Source organism: Postia placenta (genome assembly GCF_002117355.1).
Source record: "Postia placenta MAD-698-R-SB12 unplaced genomic scaffold POSPLAscaffold_3, whole genome shotgun sequence".
NCBI lineage: Eukaryota > Fungi > Basidiomycota > Agaricomycetes > Polyporales > Adustoporiaceae > Rhodonia > Rhodonia placenta.
Window position 1 is genome coordinate 318495 of NW_020169834.1, and position 16274 is coordinate 334768.

General features: G+C 50.2%; 5 protein-coding genes across 5 annotated transcripts; 3 read left to right on the forward strand and 2 right to left on the reverse strand.

Moving 5' to 3' along the window:
• Window positions 1-13: 13 nt before the first annotated feature.
• POSPLADRAFT_1135602 (hypothetical protein) lies at window positions 14-593 on the forward strand (the record flags this gene model as incomplete). The annotated part of the gene is made up of 3 exons (XM_024484595.1): window positions 14-212; window positions 274-449; window positions 501-593. Coding segments are annotated over 3 exons (468 nt in total), but the record flags the coding sequence as incomplete, so codon positions are not given.
• Window positions 594-1004: 411 nt separating this feature from the next.
• POSPLADRAFT_1044160 (hypothetical protein) lies at window positions 1005-3310 on the reverse strand (the record flags this gene model as incomplete). The annotated part of the gene is given in 13 exon segments (XM_024478478.1): window positions 1005-1086; window positions 1147-1296; window positions 1351-1477; window positions 1837-2026; window positions 2148-2204; window positions 2312-2392; window positions 2440-2572; window positions 2628-2771; window positions 2828-2927; window positions 2988-2991; window positions 3011-3074; window positions 3117-3221; window positions 3243-3310. The coding sequence occupies 13 exon segments, from the start codon at window positions 3308-3310 to the stop codon at window positions 1005-1007; spliced, it is 1305 nt and encodes a 434-aa protein (XP_024341467.1).
• A 1372-nt stretch (window positions 3311-4682) lies between these two features.
• On the forward strand, window positions 4683-6842 carry POSPLADRAFT_1136313 (hypothetical protein; the record flags this gene model as incomplete). The annotated part of the gene is made up of 13 exons (XM_024484665.1): window positions 4683-4872; window positions 4925-5067; window positions 5115-5293; window positions 5346-5494; window positions 5551-5666; window positions 5726-5828; window positions 5889-5902; window positions 5953-6119; window positions 6177-6199; window positions 6252-6333; window positions 6387-6512; window positions 6565-6708; window positions 6761-6842. 13 exons carry the CDS (start codon window positions 4683-4685, stop codon window positions 6840-6842), a joined length of 1518 nt encoding a protein of 505 aa, XP_024341468.1.
• A 1660-nt stretch (window positions 6843-8502) lies between these two features.
• On the forward strand, window positions 8503-9777 carry POSPLADRAFT_1135891 (hypothetical protein; the record flags this gene model as incomplete). The annotated part of the gene is made up of 4 exons (XM_024484621.1): window positions 8503-8674; window positions 8819-8993; window positions 9055-9337; window positions 9391-9777. 4 exons carry the CDS (start codon window positions 8503-8505, stop codon window positions 9775-9777), a joined length of 1017 nt encoding a protein of 338 aa, XP_024341469.1.
• A 3258-nt stretch (window positions 9778-13035) lies between these two features.
• POSPLADRAFT_1053476 (hypothetical protein) lies at window positions 13036-13764 on the reverse strand (the record flags this gene model as incomplete). The annotated part of the gene is made up of 5 exons (XM_024480411.1): window positions 13036-13103; window positions 13163-13352; window positions 13406-13419; window positions 13468-13579; window positions 13633-13764. 5 exons carry the CDS (start codon window positions 13762-13764, stop codon window positions 13036-13038), a joined length of 516 nt encoding a protein of 171 aa, XP_024341470.1.
• Between the last annotated feature and the right edge of the window lie 2510 nt (window positions 13765-16274).

A 16274-nucleotide genomic window follows, 5' to 3' on the forward strand; every position in this document is an offset into this window, starting at 1 on the left:
TCGGACTTGCTTGGCAGGGATTGCACTCACGCTTTGGAATGTGCTCGGCGGAGGCCACATCCGGTCTGACGAGGAAGAAGAGCGTCGTCGACAGACTGGCGAGAAAGGGCGGACTGCGCTGAGCGGTTGGGAGCGGACGCCGAACGAGAAGAAGATGTGTGATGCGCTCTCTGTTGTCGCCAAGGAGGTGGGCACGGAGCATGTCCAGGCTGGTGAGCGAAGCTGCCCCGGATCCATGTGGACGGCCGCATTGACGCGTGTGTATGTGCACAGTCGCGATCGCGTACACGATGCACAAGGCGCCATTCGTCTTCCCGATCGTGGGTGGACGCAAGGTCGAGCATCTGCAGGCGAACATCGAGGCGCTGAGTGTGCGGCTGAGCGAGAAGCAGATCCAGTACCTGAATGGCATCCTTCCGTTCGACAAGGGCTTCCCGAACAATGTCATTGTACGTCTGCTGGTGCCATCTTCGCGGTCGCTGTCTGACTGTTTGCTGCAGGGAGAGTATGGGACGTATCCGTTCTTGTTGACGTCGTATGCGACGTATGATCTGCAGCCCTTGCTACCGCCTGTTCTTCCCTCTGCAGACTAGACACCCAGCTCTCATATGGCTTCTTGTTGGTTGCACAAGTGGCATGAATCAATCTGTATAAGTAGTATCACTTCATACAACTCGAAATGATTGTATGGGTACAAGTTCTTCCTTTCAATGCGCAATGAATATTGAACAAGCTTCGGTATGATGACAGCAGAGATACAACTGGCAAGTGTCAACTGGCGCTAATGAGACTTTGGCTGATTCCGTAAGCAATATTTGATCTGTACCCAACATCAAAGAGGCTTCAAATCCATAATATTTTGCATGCATCACACTTCCATGTTCATGCCCCGGAAGGTTATGGCACACTATGAATTTCAATCGGATATCCTCGGTACTTCTGTACAATGGACATTGAGATAAACATCTCAGTGATAGTCTATTCTATGACACTTGAGAACCACATCAACCCTCCAGCTCTCGCATTATCATAGTTGCAATATCGGTGCGTCTCATAGTAAGCTTACATTCAAAGGGAGCAGGCACCCTGGAATAGAATCATTTATGTTTCAGTACGAGTGACCGTACCGCCGAAAGCCAGACTCACACCACGATCCCTGCGTCAATATACTCGCCTTTGGGCGGTGCGAGGGGCACTCCATCATTATCTAGTGGCGTTTCGAAATTGAAGGCCCATAATAGCATTGCGACCTGGATGAACAGCTCTTGATTGGCAAAATGGAGCCCCGCACAGATTCTGCAATGAGTAGTGAACACTCCTGTTGGCATGAGGAATCCGGCATACACGAACCTGCGGCCGAATCCGAAGTTCACATGACCCATCCCATGCGTATCAGGAGGGATGACGTCGAACACACCAGTCTCGTCGAGGAATCGTTCAGGGATGAAATCTTCCGGACTAGGAAAGACGTCCGGGTCTCTGTGGAGCAAATATGAGGGGATAGCATGTCGAACCACCGAGTGACGAGCCTGTTCATAGCCCTGTGAAGACAAAGTCGGATGGCAGAATAAGATTTATGTCTAAGGATACATACCAGACATTGGGTATGACTGTCGTCCCTATGTTGATGAAAGGTAAGCCAATCGGAAGGTCAGCTATTCAGAAGCATTTACACCTTTTGGAATGTAATATCCATCATACCAGTCATCCTGTTGGTAAAGCATGAGCGAATCCCATGAAGTCAGTATCAGAGATAATACTTGAGTAGTCCGTCGAGGCACAGCTGAGAGTACGGGCGTCAGCTCCTTGCTGTGAGATAGCGATAGCGAGACACACCGACAGGTCCCGTAGGCCGCCAACGTAATGTCTCCTTTATCAACGCTCGTAAATATGGGAGCTCGCTTTGATGCGCGAACGTTGGGAGACATTCTCGACCGACTACCGCATCGATCTCAGCTTGCGCCTTGTGCATGACCTCAGGATGTAATGTCAACGCCAGTACAACGTTTGCCAGAGAGGCAGATATCTATATCACATAGTTCAGCCTCAAAATCAATGGGTGAACCGAGCTGCTACTAACGGTTTCGGCACCTGCGGAACTACACAAAGGACTGAGAGATCGTATCGGATGATAATTCGGAGCTGACGCACAACATGATACCAGCCAGCCATGCAGACTCCTTTTCCGAAAGTCCATGATACCGCTGATTTGTATTGAGAGAATCCACGAAACAATGTGTTCCGGCGGCACCGGTCTACGAAAGTGTTATATGCGTCAACGTCGCAATACTTATGGCTTGCTTATATGCACCTTCTTCTCGCGAACTTTAGCATTGAAGGCTTGAAACATGCGGGTTTCTTGTTCGTGCCACTCCAGCCCTTCGCGCTTCCACTTTGCAAGGCACACAGGGGATAGTTCAAGGCAGGAAAAAGCTCGACCAGATATGCACCCGGCACAACAGCGGCAGCTATACGAGCAGTGTGCGCGTGAATCCTCGTCACGACCGATTTATCCTTGTAAGTGATTCGTGGCCATCCATACACTGCGGTGAGGATACTGGCAGCAGTGCCCCTGGCATTCAGGCTGCTTTAGACTGTCCGATTGTAGAGTTACTGAAATGTCATACTGCTTCAAGCAGTCCTCCCAAGACGAAGGATCCTGCAGAATGTCCAGTATTGTCAGCGCCGCGCCTCTCTGCTGCATTGCGCGGTACTTTTCCGCCGCTCGTGGATTAAACTCTTCATGAGCAACACGACGCATTTTACGCCATCTGCAGAGTGGGTGACTTAGTGTTTTAAACAATTGTGGAGGTCGTACAGAACGGACACTTCGCCGCAATTTGCAAAAATCATGAATATGCCCCCTGTAAGGATTTCACTAGCCATGATGAATCGCGGGCGGTCGCTATAGATAGTAGAGCGGCGGTCTATAGTTGGTAGTTGGTGAGTGAAATATAGATCTGCAATCAGTAGCCGTCTTATGAAACTTTCCTAACAAATCAGCTGTGACCTTGTGGGTGTTTAGCACCACGATTATCTGTCCAGCCATGTTCAGCGAGAAAATTGGGCCTTCACTTGAATGAGAACAGTGAAAACGATGCGCCGATGCCACAGACGCACCATATACAGCTTTCCATTCTGCGAATTTGAGCCAGGGCATTTTACTAGGAACCTGAAATACATTCCCTAGCAGCGGTAAACCCCGGGGTCCGGGAGGGAGTCTATGTATACTGTGGTGAGACACGAAGTATACGGCCAAAAGGAGAACGACGAGGGCTGTAGTGGCGAGAGTTGGTGCTGAGGGCAGCATTGCAAAAGCGGTCAACAGCGTCTCTGAACAATATTGTTCTTAAAAGGAAGCAGTGTGGATGGTCCGAGTGCCGTGTTGAGTTTACATCGAGCACAATAGTATGGCAACGTCGAGTCTGGTGCGTTCCTGGAGATTTCACACCCGATCAGCTTGGCCCTGTCATGCTGGACACAATGTAATGAACCGTCAGCCGCCCTATAAGCATGTCTCCAGTATGATTTCACATTGTCTTCGCGAAGCACAATCGGAGTTCGCGTACAACGTATCAGTGGTCCGTCGACGTGATCATGCTACGCTTGCCCAAAGATGCCCTCGTTCTGATCTGCGATATTTCGGAGGTGCCCCGTTTTTAGGCGACTGTATTCAAATGAAATGGCCGAGTGATAGTAAACGCAGAAGGACAGGAAATACGTAATGCCAGCACATACGGGAGAAACAACAGATGGAACCATTGTCTGTTTGAATCAGAAGTAAGACACAGTGATATTGAGGCTGGATGATGGGCGGCGATAGTACACTGGATGCCTTCCCGCGGGATCTGGACGGTTTGCAAACCAGACTTGAAACAGACCCGCTGTATCGGTCCGTGCCGTTTGGCAGAAGAAAGGCGCCCATAGGGCGCCCGTTACCAACAGGTTGTCAACAAATGACCAACGAGGGCGGGAATGGATGAGGTAAGCAGAGCGATCGTGTTTGAGCCAACGGGGAACGAGCGGAGCCCGAAAACAACGTGTACAACGCTCGATCTGGTCTGGAACCTTCTCTAGATGCGATGCAAACGTGACAATCCAGACTCTTCGGCGTTGAACACAGCAACAGTTATTTTCGAAATCAGTCAGATCAGCCGCGTTGCCGAAAAGATTTAGAGGTCAGTTCTATTCTGCAATCGTGTTCAAACCCCTGCGGGAAAGCGTCCATTCATGCGGCGCAGGGTAGAAGAAAGCGGGAGAATATGTAGCTGTATCTGTGACAGTTGGGTGATTTTCAAATGCTGCGAGCACCACAATCGACGCGCGCTTGCGTGTTTGGCGCTAGTACACACCCGCGCCTTGATGCTGTGGCAACTGGATTACGACTACATCCTAGTACCTAACCCTCAGGGCCCTAGAGCGCACATGAGAGATGTGAGGGCAATTTCCAAATCGTGTTCAAGTGGACCCCGCACTCGGATGCAATTTGGGATAATCTCCCAGTGCCTCAGCCGTAAATTCAACATCGTGGAGATCACCTGAACAGACCGTGACTGTTGAACAATATTGACAATACCCACCCGAAAACTTTCGGGTGCTGCAGCATATCCGGATTCGCACCAGTCCACACATATCTATAATATGTGTCTGAACAGGATGTCAGCATTTCCCCTCAACCTACTATGGCCGCCACTATTCAGCTCTATGTTGTAGCTTCTCTCCTAGCTGTCTCCTACGCTCTGTGGTATCGCTCGAAGGCCAGGAAACGTAGTCTCCCGCCAGGTCCACAGCCATATCCACTGATCGGCAATCTGTATGATGTGCCTTCAGAAGCACCATGGAGGACGTTCGCAAAGTGGTCCGAAAGATATGGTTTGCATATAACTACCTTTCTCCTGCTCTGGCATTGATTGTATCTACCCAGGTGATATGATCTATTTTCACACTTTGGGCAGAGAGGTGATCGTCCTCAACTCGGCCACAATCGCTCACGAGTTGCTGGACAAGAGGAGTGCAATATATTCCTATCGACCATTCTTCGCCATGGCAAATGAAGTGATAGGCTGGGTATGTATACTTGTCCATAACAGTAGCCAGTGCTCACATCTCAATAGAAATGGTCCCTTCCAAGCATGGACTATGGCGAGAAGTACAAACGCCACCGTAAATATCTGCAGCAGTTCTTTCATAAACAGAACCTGCCGAAGTACTACAATGTCGAACTGAAGGAGGTACACCGGCTGTTAAACGACCTTTTAGACGATTCGGAACACTATGCCGCTCACATGAAGAGGTAGGTTCGTCGAGGGTTATACTCTCTGCATACCACTGACATAAATCGGGAGGCTCGCGGGCGGCGTAACGATGATGCTCACATACGGGCACGAGGTCACATCATCAGACGACTCCTTCATACGCATTGCAGAGAAGGGTGTCTTGACGATTGAGGCTGCCGGAGCCATAGGTGCTCACATCGTCGACTTCGTGCCCTGGAGTATGTTTCATAGCTATATGACACATGTTTCCCTTCTGATGCAGTACATTAATCAGTAAGGCACCTTCCGGACTGGTTTCCTGGGGCAAGCATCAAGCATCTGCCTCCAGGAACACGGGAAGACTTGCATGACTTCCTTCACAAGCCCTTCGATTACGCGAAGGAGAGGCTAGTGAGTGGTCGACTTTCTTCACTATTGAAAAGACACGGATTCAGCACATGTCCCACTAGGCCAAGGGAACGGCTGTGTCGTGCTATACTACGGCATTACTGGAGGAGACCAAAGGTGAAGATGACGAAGGTGTGAGAAGCACTGCTGCGATTACGTATTCCGGTACGACACCTCTTTCTCCACCTCCACTAGCATCCGACTGATTGGACCGCTGAATTGCAGCTGGCTTTGATACCGTACGCGATGCACTGTGTGTCCGCGAGTCTCACGTCTTGACGCTCTCCAGACCATGTCGGCGTTGATGACGGCCATGATTGCCCTCGTTGCTGACCCCGTGATACAAGCACGGGCCCAGGCCGAAATGGACAGCATTATCGGCAAAGATCGTCTGCCTACATTTGATGACCGTGAAAAGCTTCTCTATATGCAGTGTATTATTACTGAATCGATCCGGTACTGTCATTTCCTGTTGTGCTGTGACATTTGTTGATTATAGCTTTCGTGATACAGCTGGGGGGTGGCGACTCCAGTGGGTAAGTTATGCATGACTCAGTCATTGCTACACGCTGCTGACTGTTTTCTTAGGGGTACCACATCGGGTGTCTCAGGACGATTACTATAATAGTTACTACATTCCTGCCAACACCATGATCATCGCTAACGCATGGTAAGTTTCTCTCTAATCGGACGTAGCATGCTATGAGCCTCATCAAACACAAGGGCAATGCTGCATGACCCTCAAGTCTACCCCGAGCCTGAGAGGTTCAATCCGGACCGCTTCCTTCACGGAGAAGGCCGCAACCCTCAGCCCGACCCCAGAGGACCGGCATTTGGTTTCGGTAGACGGTATGCGGAGCATCTATGTGCCACTTTGCTATACTCATTTCCCACATGGCAGGATTTGCCCGGGAAAGGACCTCGCCGAAAACCACCTCTGGATTACGATTGCTTCCATGTTCTATGCGTTTAAGATCACGCCAGCTGTGAATGACAAGGGAGAAAAAATCCCCATTGACCTAGAGTTCTCGGAGCATAGCATCAGGTAGCTTGCTCACTGGCGTTGTGAAGATACTGTCTAACCTGTCTGCGTACAGGCATCCCAAGCCGTTCAAGTGCGTCATCACACCCAGGCGGACAAATTCAGTCGCTTTGATACGGCAGACAGTGGATATATGAGCGGGGCCCGGGGGACGTTCACAGGGATGCATGTTTCACGAAGCACTTTGTCCGATCTTTGTGATGGCCTTGTAGTATAGCAGTCACAATTCTTGATGTATCCGCTAAAACGACTCACGAATCAACACCCTCCTTGTCCCGGATTGATTACATTACATGATTGCGCCTACAGCTACCCAGATCTACAGCCCTTAACCTTAACTTTTGATATTGCAGGGAGCTTACGGTTAGGGCTTTTCCGCTTCCCTCTTATCCTCGTCGTCACACTGTATGATTTGATACTCACCATAGATTGGGTCTTGGCTCCTGACACATGGCGACTGAGGGCCGGGCTCAACAAACCTTACAGTTTGCCACCGCTTTTCATCTTCGAATAACTCTAATTTGTACAGCCAGCAGGTGGGCATGGATCAGATTCATGAGGGCAATGTCAACTGCTTCTGGCGCCGCTCGTACCTGCACCAGAGTACGCGCCATTGACCCGGTATACTTTTGTGACAAGACGCCGCTGCCGCCGCCGCAGGGGATATCCAGCCTGGATATCACTCCTGGGACACGTCCTTGATCCAGAAGCAATCAACGACACGTCACGCAAGCAACCTTGACTCGTGCACCCTGAACTTTGAAGTTGTGCGCGAGTTGGCCGAGGAAGTCGGTATAGTTCTATTCTCGGGCAGTCTGGCTAGTACAGGCATGGCTTTACTGCGTTGTTGCATTCTATCTTTGCAAGGACGCGTGGATGCGTCTGATTTTCTCCATTCCTGATGGGTCAGGGCGAAATTCTATGATTTACGTCAGAATCACAGAACTCTGATACGGTGTTGCGTGTTTCAATTGGTGAAGATGAGTAGGTCCCTGTTTGGTTTTTCGTGCACCTTGCGGTCTCAATCACAGGAATTTACGATATCCCGTTTCAGAGCGCCGATATCGCTGCGTGGAACATCTAGCATGGCATCAGCGGCAGTATATGGACACAACTGTCCAAATTGTCATACGGTGTACGCGCCCAATGCAAGGTGCCGTCATGTAGCAAAGCATCTCTACAGCGTTACGCTCGTACTTGATAAACGCCCATGGCTGATGGGTAAAGACACACCAGCAGGTACTCCGCGATTCGATGTCATTCACATTCGCTGAACTTAGATAAAGGTGCCCATAGATGGTCTAGGGTAAGTTACTTGCTGCTTCCATCCGAACACTCTTTGATAATCCGGTATGATGGTACTGAACAACCTTGTTGAGAAGCTATGGAGATTAGTTGAGTATCGCGAAGTGCGCGCCATGGCAGAGAAGCGGCAAATTTGCTCTTCCCGCAGATATGCGGTTCGAGGACCCCGTCGCACTAGACAAATGCTCCTTGGTGTAAATTCGTCAACATTGTGAACCGGTAACCAAGCGGTCTGTATCTGTCATGAATATCACAGTGTCACTGCTGAATTCCCCAGCGTCACAGCCAACCCTGGCCAATCATAGTACCTCCTTGCTGTCTTGTTTCGAGGCGTCGCCAATCGTTATGGATTTTGATTTGAGTCGAGTGAGATTTACTAAGTTGCTTGCATTTTGGTTATTTCAAAGTGTTCGAGTTTTGCATTGATTATAAAATCAGAGGGCCGAGGACTCGTTGTCTCTTCACCATCCCCTTACCTCACACTCACGCACTATGTCAGACAAGCCTCAGATGATTCATCTCCCGGAGACAATGGCTAATTGGCCCTGGCCAAGATACATCAACCCCCACTATGAAGAGGTGAAGGCCCAGTCGGATGCCTGGTTCAAAGAATTTAAGCCCTTCACCGAAACGTCCCAGCATGCCTTCGACAAGTGCGACTTTGGTATGTGTACTTCACCGCCTCTCTGGCAATCGACTAATTACTACGTGCAGGAAGACTTGCCTCTCTCGCATATCCATGGGCCTCCAAGGGTGCGCTACGCAACCACGAAGCGAGACGCTGTTCGAGTCTTGACCGCCCTTCTAGAACATCTGCGCACCGGCTGCGACTTGATGAATGTGTTCTTCGTCGTTGACGAGTACACAGATGTCGAGAGCGCCCCAATCGTCCGTGAGATGGTCGACATCGTCATAGACGCGATGAATTATCCACACAAACCCCGTCCAGATGGAGAGATTCTCCTCGGCGAGGTGACAAGACAGTATGTGCATGTCACGAACATTGAACACGTGTACAGTATCGACAGTTGATTTGCACCACAGGTTCTGGGAGAGGGCCATCAAGACCGCCACTCCGAGCTCTCAGAAACATTTCATCGAAGCATTCACCGACTATCTCAACTCCGTCGTCGAACAGGCTTCTGATCGTGACAGTGATCACGTCCGTACTGTCGAGAGCTACTTGAGTAACAGGAAGGAGAACATTGGCGCGCGACCGTCGTACGTCCCAGCCGAGCTGGGACTTAATCTCCCAGACGAGGCATTTTACCATCCAGTTGTCACGGAATTGTCGTACTACATTGCGGAATTAATCATTTTGGACAACGTGAGCAGGACTTTGCCCTAACATGGCGAGGTCTTACGCTAAGCATCTTTTAGGATCTCGCATCGTATAACAAAGAACAAGCCACGGGAGATGACCGCCACAACATCCTCACCGTGGTCATGCAACAATTCAACACCGACCTGGAAGGTGCAATAGCATGGGTGGTAAATTACCACGAAGACGTCGAAATCAAGTTCTTAGATGGTATGAAGAGACTGCCGTCGTTCGGTCCCACGGTCGACAAGGAGCTCGAGGAGTATGTTCTCGCGCTGGCGATATGGCCCCGTACAAACGACTGCTGGAACTTCGAGAGTGGACGGTACTTTGGTAGCAAAGGGCTGGAGTTCCAGAAGACTCGTTACGTTCCTTTACTTCCCAAGGTAAAGAACGACTCAACTCTCAAACGAGAGCAGGTAGTGGTACCCTTGGTTGACCTATGATGATGGCCTCGAATACGAAGATATAACCTTTTGTGTATTATTTTGCTTCGACACACGCTCCTCATGTTCAACGGCGCCTGTCCATAAATCTGAGTCAATACCCCCACCCCCCACCCCCCCCCCCCCGACTCAATCCGATCCGGAGCATGTCGTTGGCAAAATGCCGCGTTAGACCGCTTGAGTGCACGACCGGTTGCATGCGGTATGTCTAGTGTCTAGTTGGCGCTCTCTTGGTGGTGAGTGGCACGCGAGGCCGTTGTCCAGTTGATGGCATTCATGGCCACTGCCATCTCAGAGCCTATTAGCGTTGAAGTCTTCTTCTTGCCTATGAATAGGTGCAATATTCGTATAGGCTTATCATCATGATTTGAGAAGGAGAAACCGATAAGTACGTCCACGCCAACGTGGAAAGAGTCGCGTTAGTAGTGACGAGACAACGCTGTGATCGCGTTCGGCAAACGCCGCAATTCGCCACTTTGGGCGTGATAGCTACAGCCACAGGTTGTTCACAATCACATACGGTCCAAGTATCCGCCACAGTACGCGACTTCTTGCGTTGACCGTCATACACTCCTGGGGTATGGCTCTTTCTCTATCTCAATGTTGGTGAGCTTATGATGTGAACATACGAAACGGACTCATAGGGCCAACCTAGGGCAAACAAGAAACCGGCGACAGTGGCCAGCGGACGTTCCCTCTTGACACTCAACGACGATATTCTCCTGGCTATTGTCTCATTCCTCTCGCAGAATGACGCACTTAAGCTTTCGTGCACGGTGCGAGGTATTCGTAGCATCGCCATGCGCCAGGTTCTTTCAGCAGTCAGCTTTTATAGCTTCGATCGAGTCTTGCGTTTCCACGCGCATATGCTCAAGGAAGTGCCTACTCATTCCTTGCGGTGGGTCCGGACACTCGGATTTCCAAGGTTCATACTGCTGTCTTGCCCCATGAGCCGTATGCATATATTCTCCTGTATGGTGGATATTCTCGAGTAGACAACGAATTTACGATCTCTCGAACTTCCGCGAGACAACGAGCTATTTCATCAACAAACTCGCATCGGATCCGGAGTGGCGTCTCTCTCCAGCCTGTCCGAGCTATCGTTGGGGGGCTCGCTGACCCATCACGCACTCCCAATGCTCAATCAGGTGAATATCAAGCTCAGGAAGCTTTCGATGAGAATGTCACGGTATGAATACATATGGGTGTCTTCGAAGTTTTGACACGCCTGAGCAACCTTCAAACACTAGGGATCAGCGAGGCTAATTTTCGGGAGGAGGGATGGAGCTCAGGGTCACAAAGGAGCCGAAATCCCGTCATACCGTCTATTAACAGGCTTGTCCTCTACCACTGCCGAGATGTGCCCCGACTAGTGCGTACATCTCCGAATGGTCGGGAATTATACATGTATTTCTGCGGCACACCTCATCGAGTCGGTGAAGAACACACATGGTGGTCTACTCTCGACCCATTGTGTATTGATGACCGTAGACCATGGTCGACCCTATGCCAAGTTCACCATTTGGACATAAGTCTAGTCTATGGTGGATGTGATCTGCCGAGGGTACAGAGGCTGTCACCTGTCCGGCTCTCGTTCACCATAGGGATATGTATGCCCTCGTTCTGGGGAACGTTACTTGGCAACTTACCGAGGCTCCGTGCTCTTGAAGTGAAATCGATGGATCTACCCTTAAGAAATCCGAGACAAGTGACACTCATTCAACGGACGGTATGTCATATTTATGTTTGTAATACAAGTGTCTGACATGTAGATGTTGCAGGAGAATATGTTATGTTTCCTTCGTCCGGCTCATATCGCCTACCTGAAGATCCATGCAAATACTAGGTTCTGTGCTATAGATGAGACTTGATTGCAGGTTGCCATGGACCCAGAGAGATAGCGTTCGTTACCCCGGCTCGTCGCCGAAAGCGTTCTGTCGGTAGAGTTGTTTGCAGTCGGCCTTGATGACCGTTGGCCGAATCCAGACCGGACGCACTGGACGCGGATACGTATCAACGGGGACAATCAGCGGGTCGTAGAAGTCATTGATCCCACCACGGGTTCCAGCTCTCGTTTTTACGAAAGTGTATCAAGCACGGGATGAGTCCGTTAGTTGTGCACGACGTCACGCTTATAATTTCAAATAAATAATGTAGACAATCAAACACGAGCGTCATTTGCAACAAGTAGCGAGTAGGCCGCAGTAGCCTTGATGATGTGCTTGTGCAGAGTTCCTAGTCTAGTGAACTTAGTGATTGTTACTTACACTCGTATCCTTCAATGCCGACATTGTACACTCTAGAGCGTACGACGTCAGTCGCTTTCACGTCGCACTCAGCAGGCCGGGGCATGTGCTGAGACGTGGTAAGACGCACGACGCCACTGCCACATAGTAGTCAATCTCTCGTAATGGTTCCGACATGAAACAGTCGATATCAGGCTGGAGTCGGTCGCCCTTTCCGTATCCGCAAAATGACGATGTTCAAGTTCTGGCCTCTTCAAGTTCTGACCTCGGGTCGCTGACGATGGCAAACGTCAATTGAACCTCTGCGTCTCTCGCGGATCACTGTGCCCCATCTGTATCATGACTGTCTTCTGCCAGCAAGGTCGCGAAGCTATGTAGTCTAAACTGTAGTATATATGGCCGATTACAGCGCATCTTGCATATTCCAAACAGCACATGCGCAAATTTGGTGAATAATGCTTTTATATGCAGCAAGATATCGGGTGGTTAGTCCATATAATCCACATGCATTGCCGCACTCTAGATGAGACGCGCTGACCCCGCTGAACGAGGTTTAATGGTGCATTGAAGGGCCGGAGTGACTGCGAGAACAACTTCAGCCAGTACAGCTATCGTTACCAGGCGTCGCTCACCTGACAGTGCCTCCTGTGTACTGCACATCGGACTCAATGGGCAGTCCATCGGGACCCACTGCCTTGCTGATGTCTAACGTGGCTAGCGCGCAAGCGACGAATATGAATATCGAGTCTTCCGCAATGACCTTCCCCGGACAGACTCTGATCGACTGTCAGTCACTGGTGTATTTGTGCAGATCACTGCGCAATCTCACCGTCGCCCGTAACCAAAGGCGAATCTCCGAGGATCAGGGTTCCATCTGCCTTTATATTTCAGATATCTCTCCCGATTGACTCGCAATGGGTCTGGATACAGCGAGGGGTCATGAAGCACAGCCCTAAGTTCGATATCAGCAAGCGTGCTGACATTGGGAAACATGCGTACCAGGTATTCGCAATCATCGTAGCGCCAGCCGGAGTATGAATCCGTTGTAGACATCGTCTTGCGTGACCCGATGGGGTATGGCTATAAAAGGCACGCGATGAGTGTCCGAAGAAGACGCGATGAGAGCACTGCCTTCTTACCGATCGGTACTGTAGGATTCCACCGATAAATCTCTTTCAGCACTGCGTCGAAGTGTGGCAGGTTCGCTCGATCATTGAACTCTAGCAGGCAGCCCGGCTGGACAACGCCATCCAATTCCGCCTGTGCCTTCTTCTGGAATTCTGGATACAAACTCATGATTAGGTAGAACGTTTCAAGGGCAGAGACAGTCTGGAGTGCATTTTTAGCCTTGACTCAAATTCGACTAAAGTGCTCTATCTTACTGTGTCTGCCCCCGCTAGAGCAACGGATAAGCAGCGTTGTATTCGAACAAGGATAAGCATACCTGCGTAAAACTGCATTACCGCAGTATCATAGAACCATTCTTCTGCCGGTGTGGGATCGCTATTTTTCTCAATCAGCCTCGCTGCCAGCAAAGGCGGGGCGGTTCCTTTGGCCTGCACCCAGTGATGGTACTGCGATTGTTCATTTCTAGTCGATAAAGACTTACAACTTGTTCCTTCACAGAGGCGTACGGTTCATGGCACAAGCGTAAGAATTGCTCTCTGTACACCTTGGCCAGAGTCTTAAAGCCCATTCCGGGGATCCAACTCGGGAGGTATTGCACTACGAAAGCAGTCATGAGGTTAAACGACGAGCTCGATGCATGGGACGTCGACATGCTCACAAATATGGTATCTACCAGGAAGCTTCCAGGCCTCACCACATGGGAAAAGTCCTCATTTACCTGTTCGGCCAGCTTAACTAAGATGTGGTCGAAGTTCTCAATTTGTTGTCCGTGAGTGATTTGGAATAAAATGGCAGCAATAAACCTAATGGATGTTCAGATCATGGCCTGCTGTAGATGACGGAAGAGCTTACCGGGAATGTAAGCGGAAGTCGTTTGGGCTACCAATAAGCCTGGAAAGTAGTAAGGAGACCTTGTTTAACTGTATCCGATGGATATCTATCTGGTTATGGCAACTAAGAGTGTTGAGGATGAGTTTGCGACCTTCCCTGTGACGTCTGCCGTAGCGCTCCAACACCGGTATGGAAGAGAACCCAACCCTAGTTGCAAAGTGAACATTGTATACTTACAGAGAAAGACGGGAGGCAGACGTACATCTCGCCTGCCAGGGGAAGGTGGGGGCGATCGGCGTACAATGTGCTCCTCTTCTCGAATAGCTCCTCTATGGCATTCACTGAGTTAAGGACCAGAATAGAATGCCCTAATACTGAAAGGGAACATTCAACGCGTTGCCAAATATCGGTAGTCGTGCTGGACCAGGAGGTAAACGAGCGTTTAAACGTTGTTTGGCGAAAGTATAGCCGGCTGCACAGATCAATATGGAGACGGCGGCACAGTATGTCCACGAGGGACTCATACTGCAAGATGAGTATGAATAGTGTCTGTAGGAGAACAGTGAAGTAGCATCCGAGTTAAATACAGCTCACCGTCAGCTGGGATAGATCACATTGAGCGTTCTCCGCCACGTGCAATGATATCTGCACCTCAAATTTGGCACGCTGTAGGCGAACTAGCAATGATGGAAATCAAAGCTCTCGTACTCTCAAGATCCAATAATCGACCGTACACATCGCCAAGGCAGTTCTGAGGTCTGAAGTGGATGGAGCACAAACACTACCTGATGCGGGCACTGCGTGGTAGATTTCCGTTCTGCGTAAACAGTCTTGAATGGGCCCACGAGCTCGACGATCACTCACCGCTTGATCATTGTTACATCCCATCATCATTGTGATGACAGAGAATCTATCGTATAACACACTTCATTACTCGTTAGAGACACAAGCACCCGACATGTGGCTGAGCTGCACATGGGATGTTTTCCTGCAGGCATTCAAAAGGCATGTAACACCGGAGTGTTGCTCTGCCGCTGCGAGATGTTCGGAAAGACGGCAGAGGTTTTGGTGAGATAGCAGCTGTGGAATAGGCTTAACGCGCAAGTCTCTTGTGAGCAGAACGTAATATAATTCAGCCTGCGCAGGCTCTAGATATCTGTGCATATCTCGTTGAAGGAAGCAAAAGCTTGTGAATTTGAGACGGAAGTGACTATAGGCGGAGATAAAGGATTTCTCTATGGAGATTTACGAAGTGTCTTCGGCGCCTCTCAAGGAACGAACTGAGGCGCGCCGCGCGCTTGCATCTTTTGGCGCTCGTGCACCGCGTCAGATCCTGTGCTGTGTAGTACCTGGGTTACCTGGGCTACATCTTAGTACCTACACCTCATGGCCCTCGAGCACATATAGGAAAGACACTCTTCACGCCGTGCTCAAGTGGACTGGCATGGACGCACCTTGAGAATGGATACCTCGTTTGCGACTTATCGCCTTACTGCCCGGGATTTTGTGTCATGAAGATAGCCAGACCAGATGCTTCGCGGTGGGGAAGACTATGCACAGTAGAGGTGTGATGCGAGAAGTGCTCTTGGATCACCGCTTGATGATACTCAGGCCCTGCTACTTCTTTGGCTTCGCGCACGTTTATAATAAGTACAACAAGTGCTCAGAGGGGATATCACCCCTCAGCCCGGCGAGTATGGCCGTAGTTGCTTAGCTTTGTATGGCAACTTCACTCCTAGCAGGGTTCTACGGTCGAAGGCCCGAAAGCCCGCGTCTCTTCTGCCAGGCCATTGCTCGGCAGCGTGTATGACACACCTTCGGAAATACCATGGAGGACGTTCGAAGAGTGATCTGAATGTATGGTTAGTGTATTGCGCCCTCGCTTCTGCTCGGAAATTAACTGTATTCACCTAGAAAGTATGACTTATTTTCTTACCTTGAGTAAGGAAGTAATCGTCCTTGACTCAGCCACGATTGCTCACGAGCCGCTGGACAAGAGGAGCGTGGTCTTACCATGGTCAATGAGGTTATCAGGCTGAGTGCGTAAACTCGTCTCTCCCATAACAACGACTAGCGCTCACATGCGATCGGAAATGGTCCTTTCCGAGTATGGATTACAGCAAGGAGCCCAAAGTCCATCGCAGTATGACGATGGTGCTCACGTGTGGATACCAAGGGTCAGAGAGATGCTGCATGGCCCTCGAAGCTGACCCGAGCCCAAGAGGCACAACCCGGACCGCTTCCTCCAGGGAGAAAGCTGCAACGGTCAGCCCAACCCCAGAGCGCCGGCAT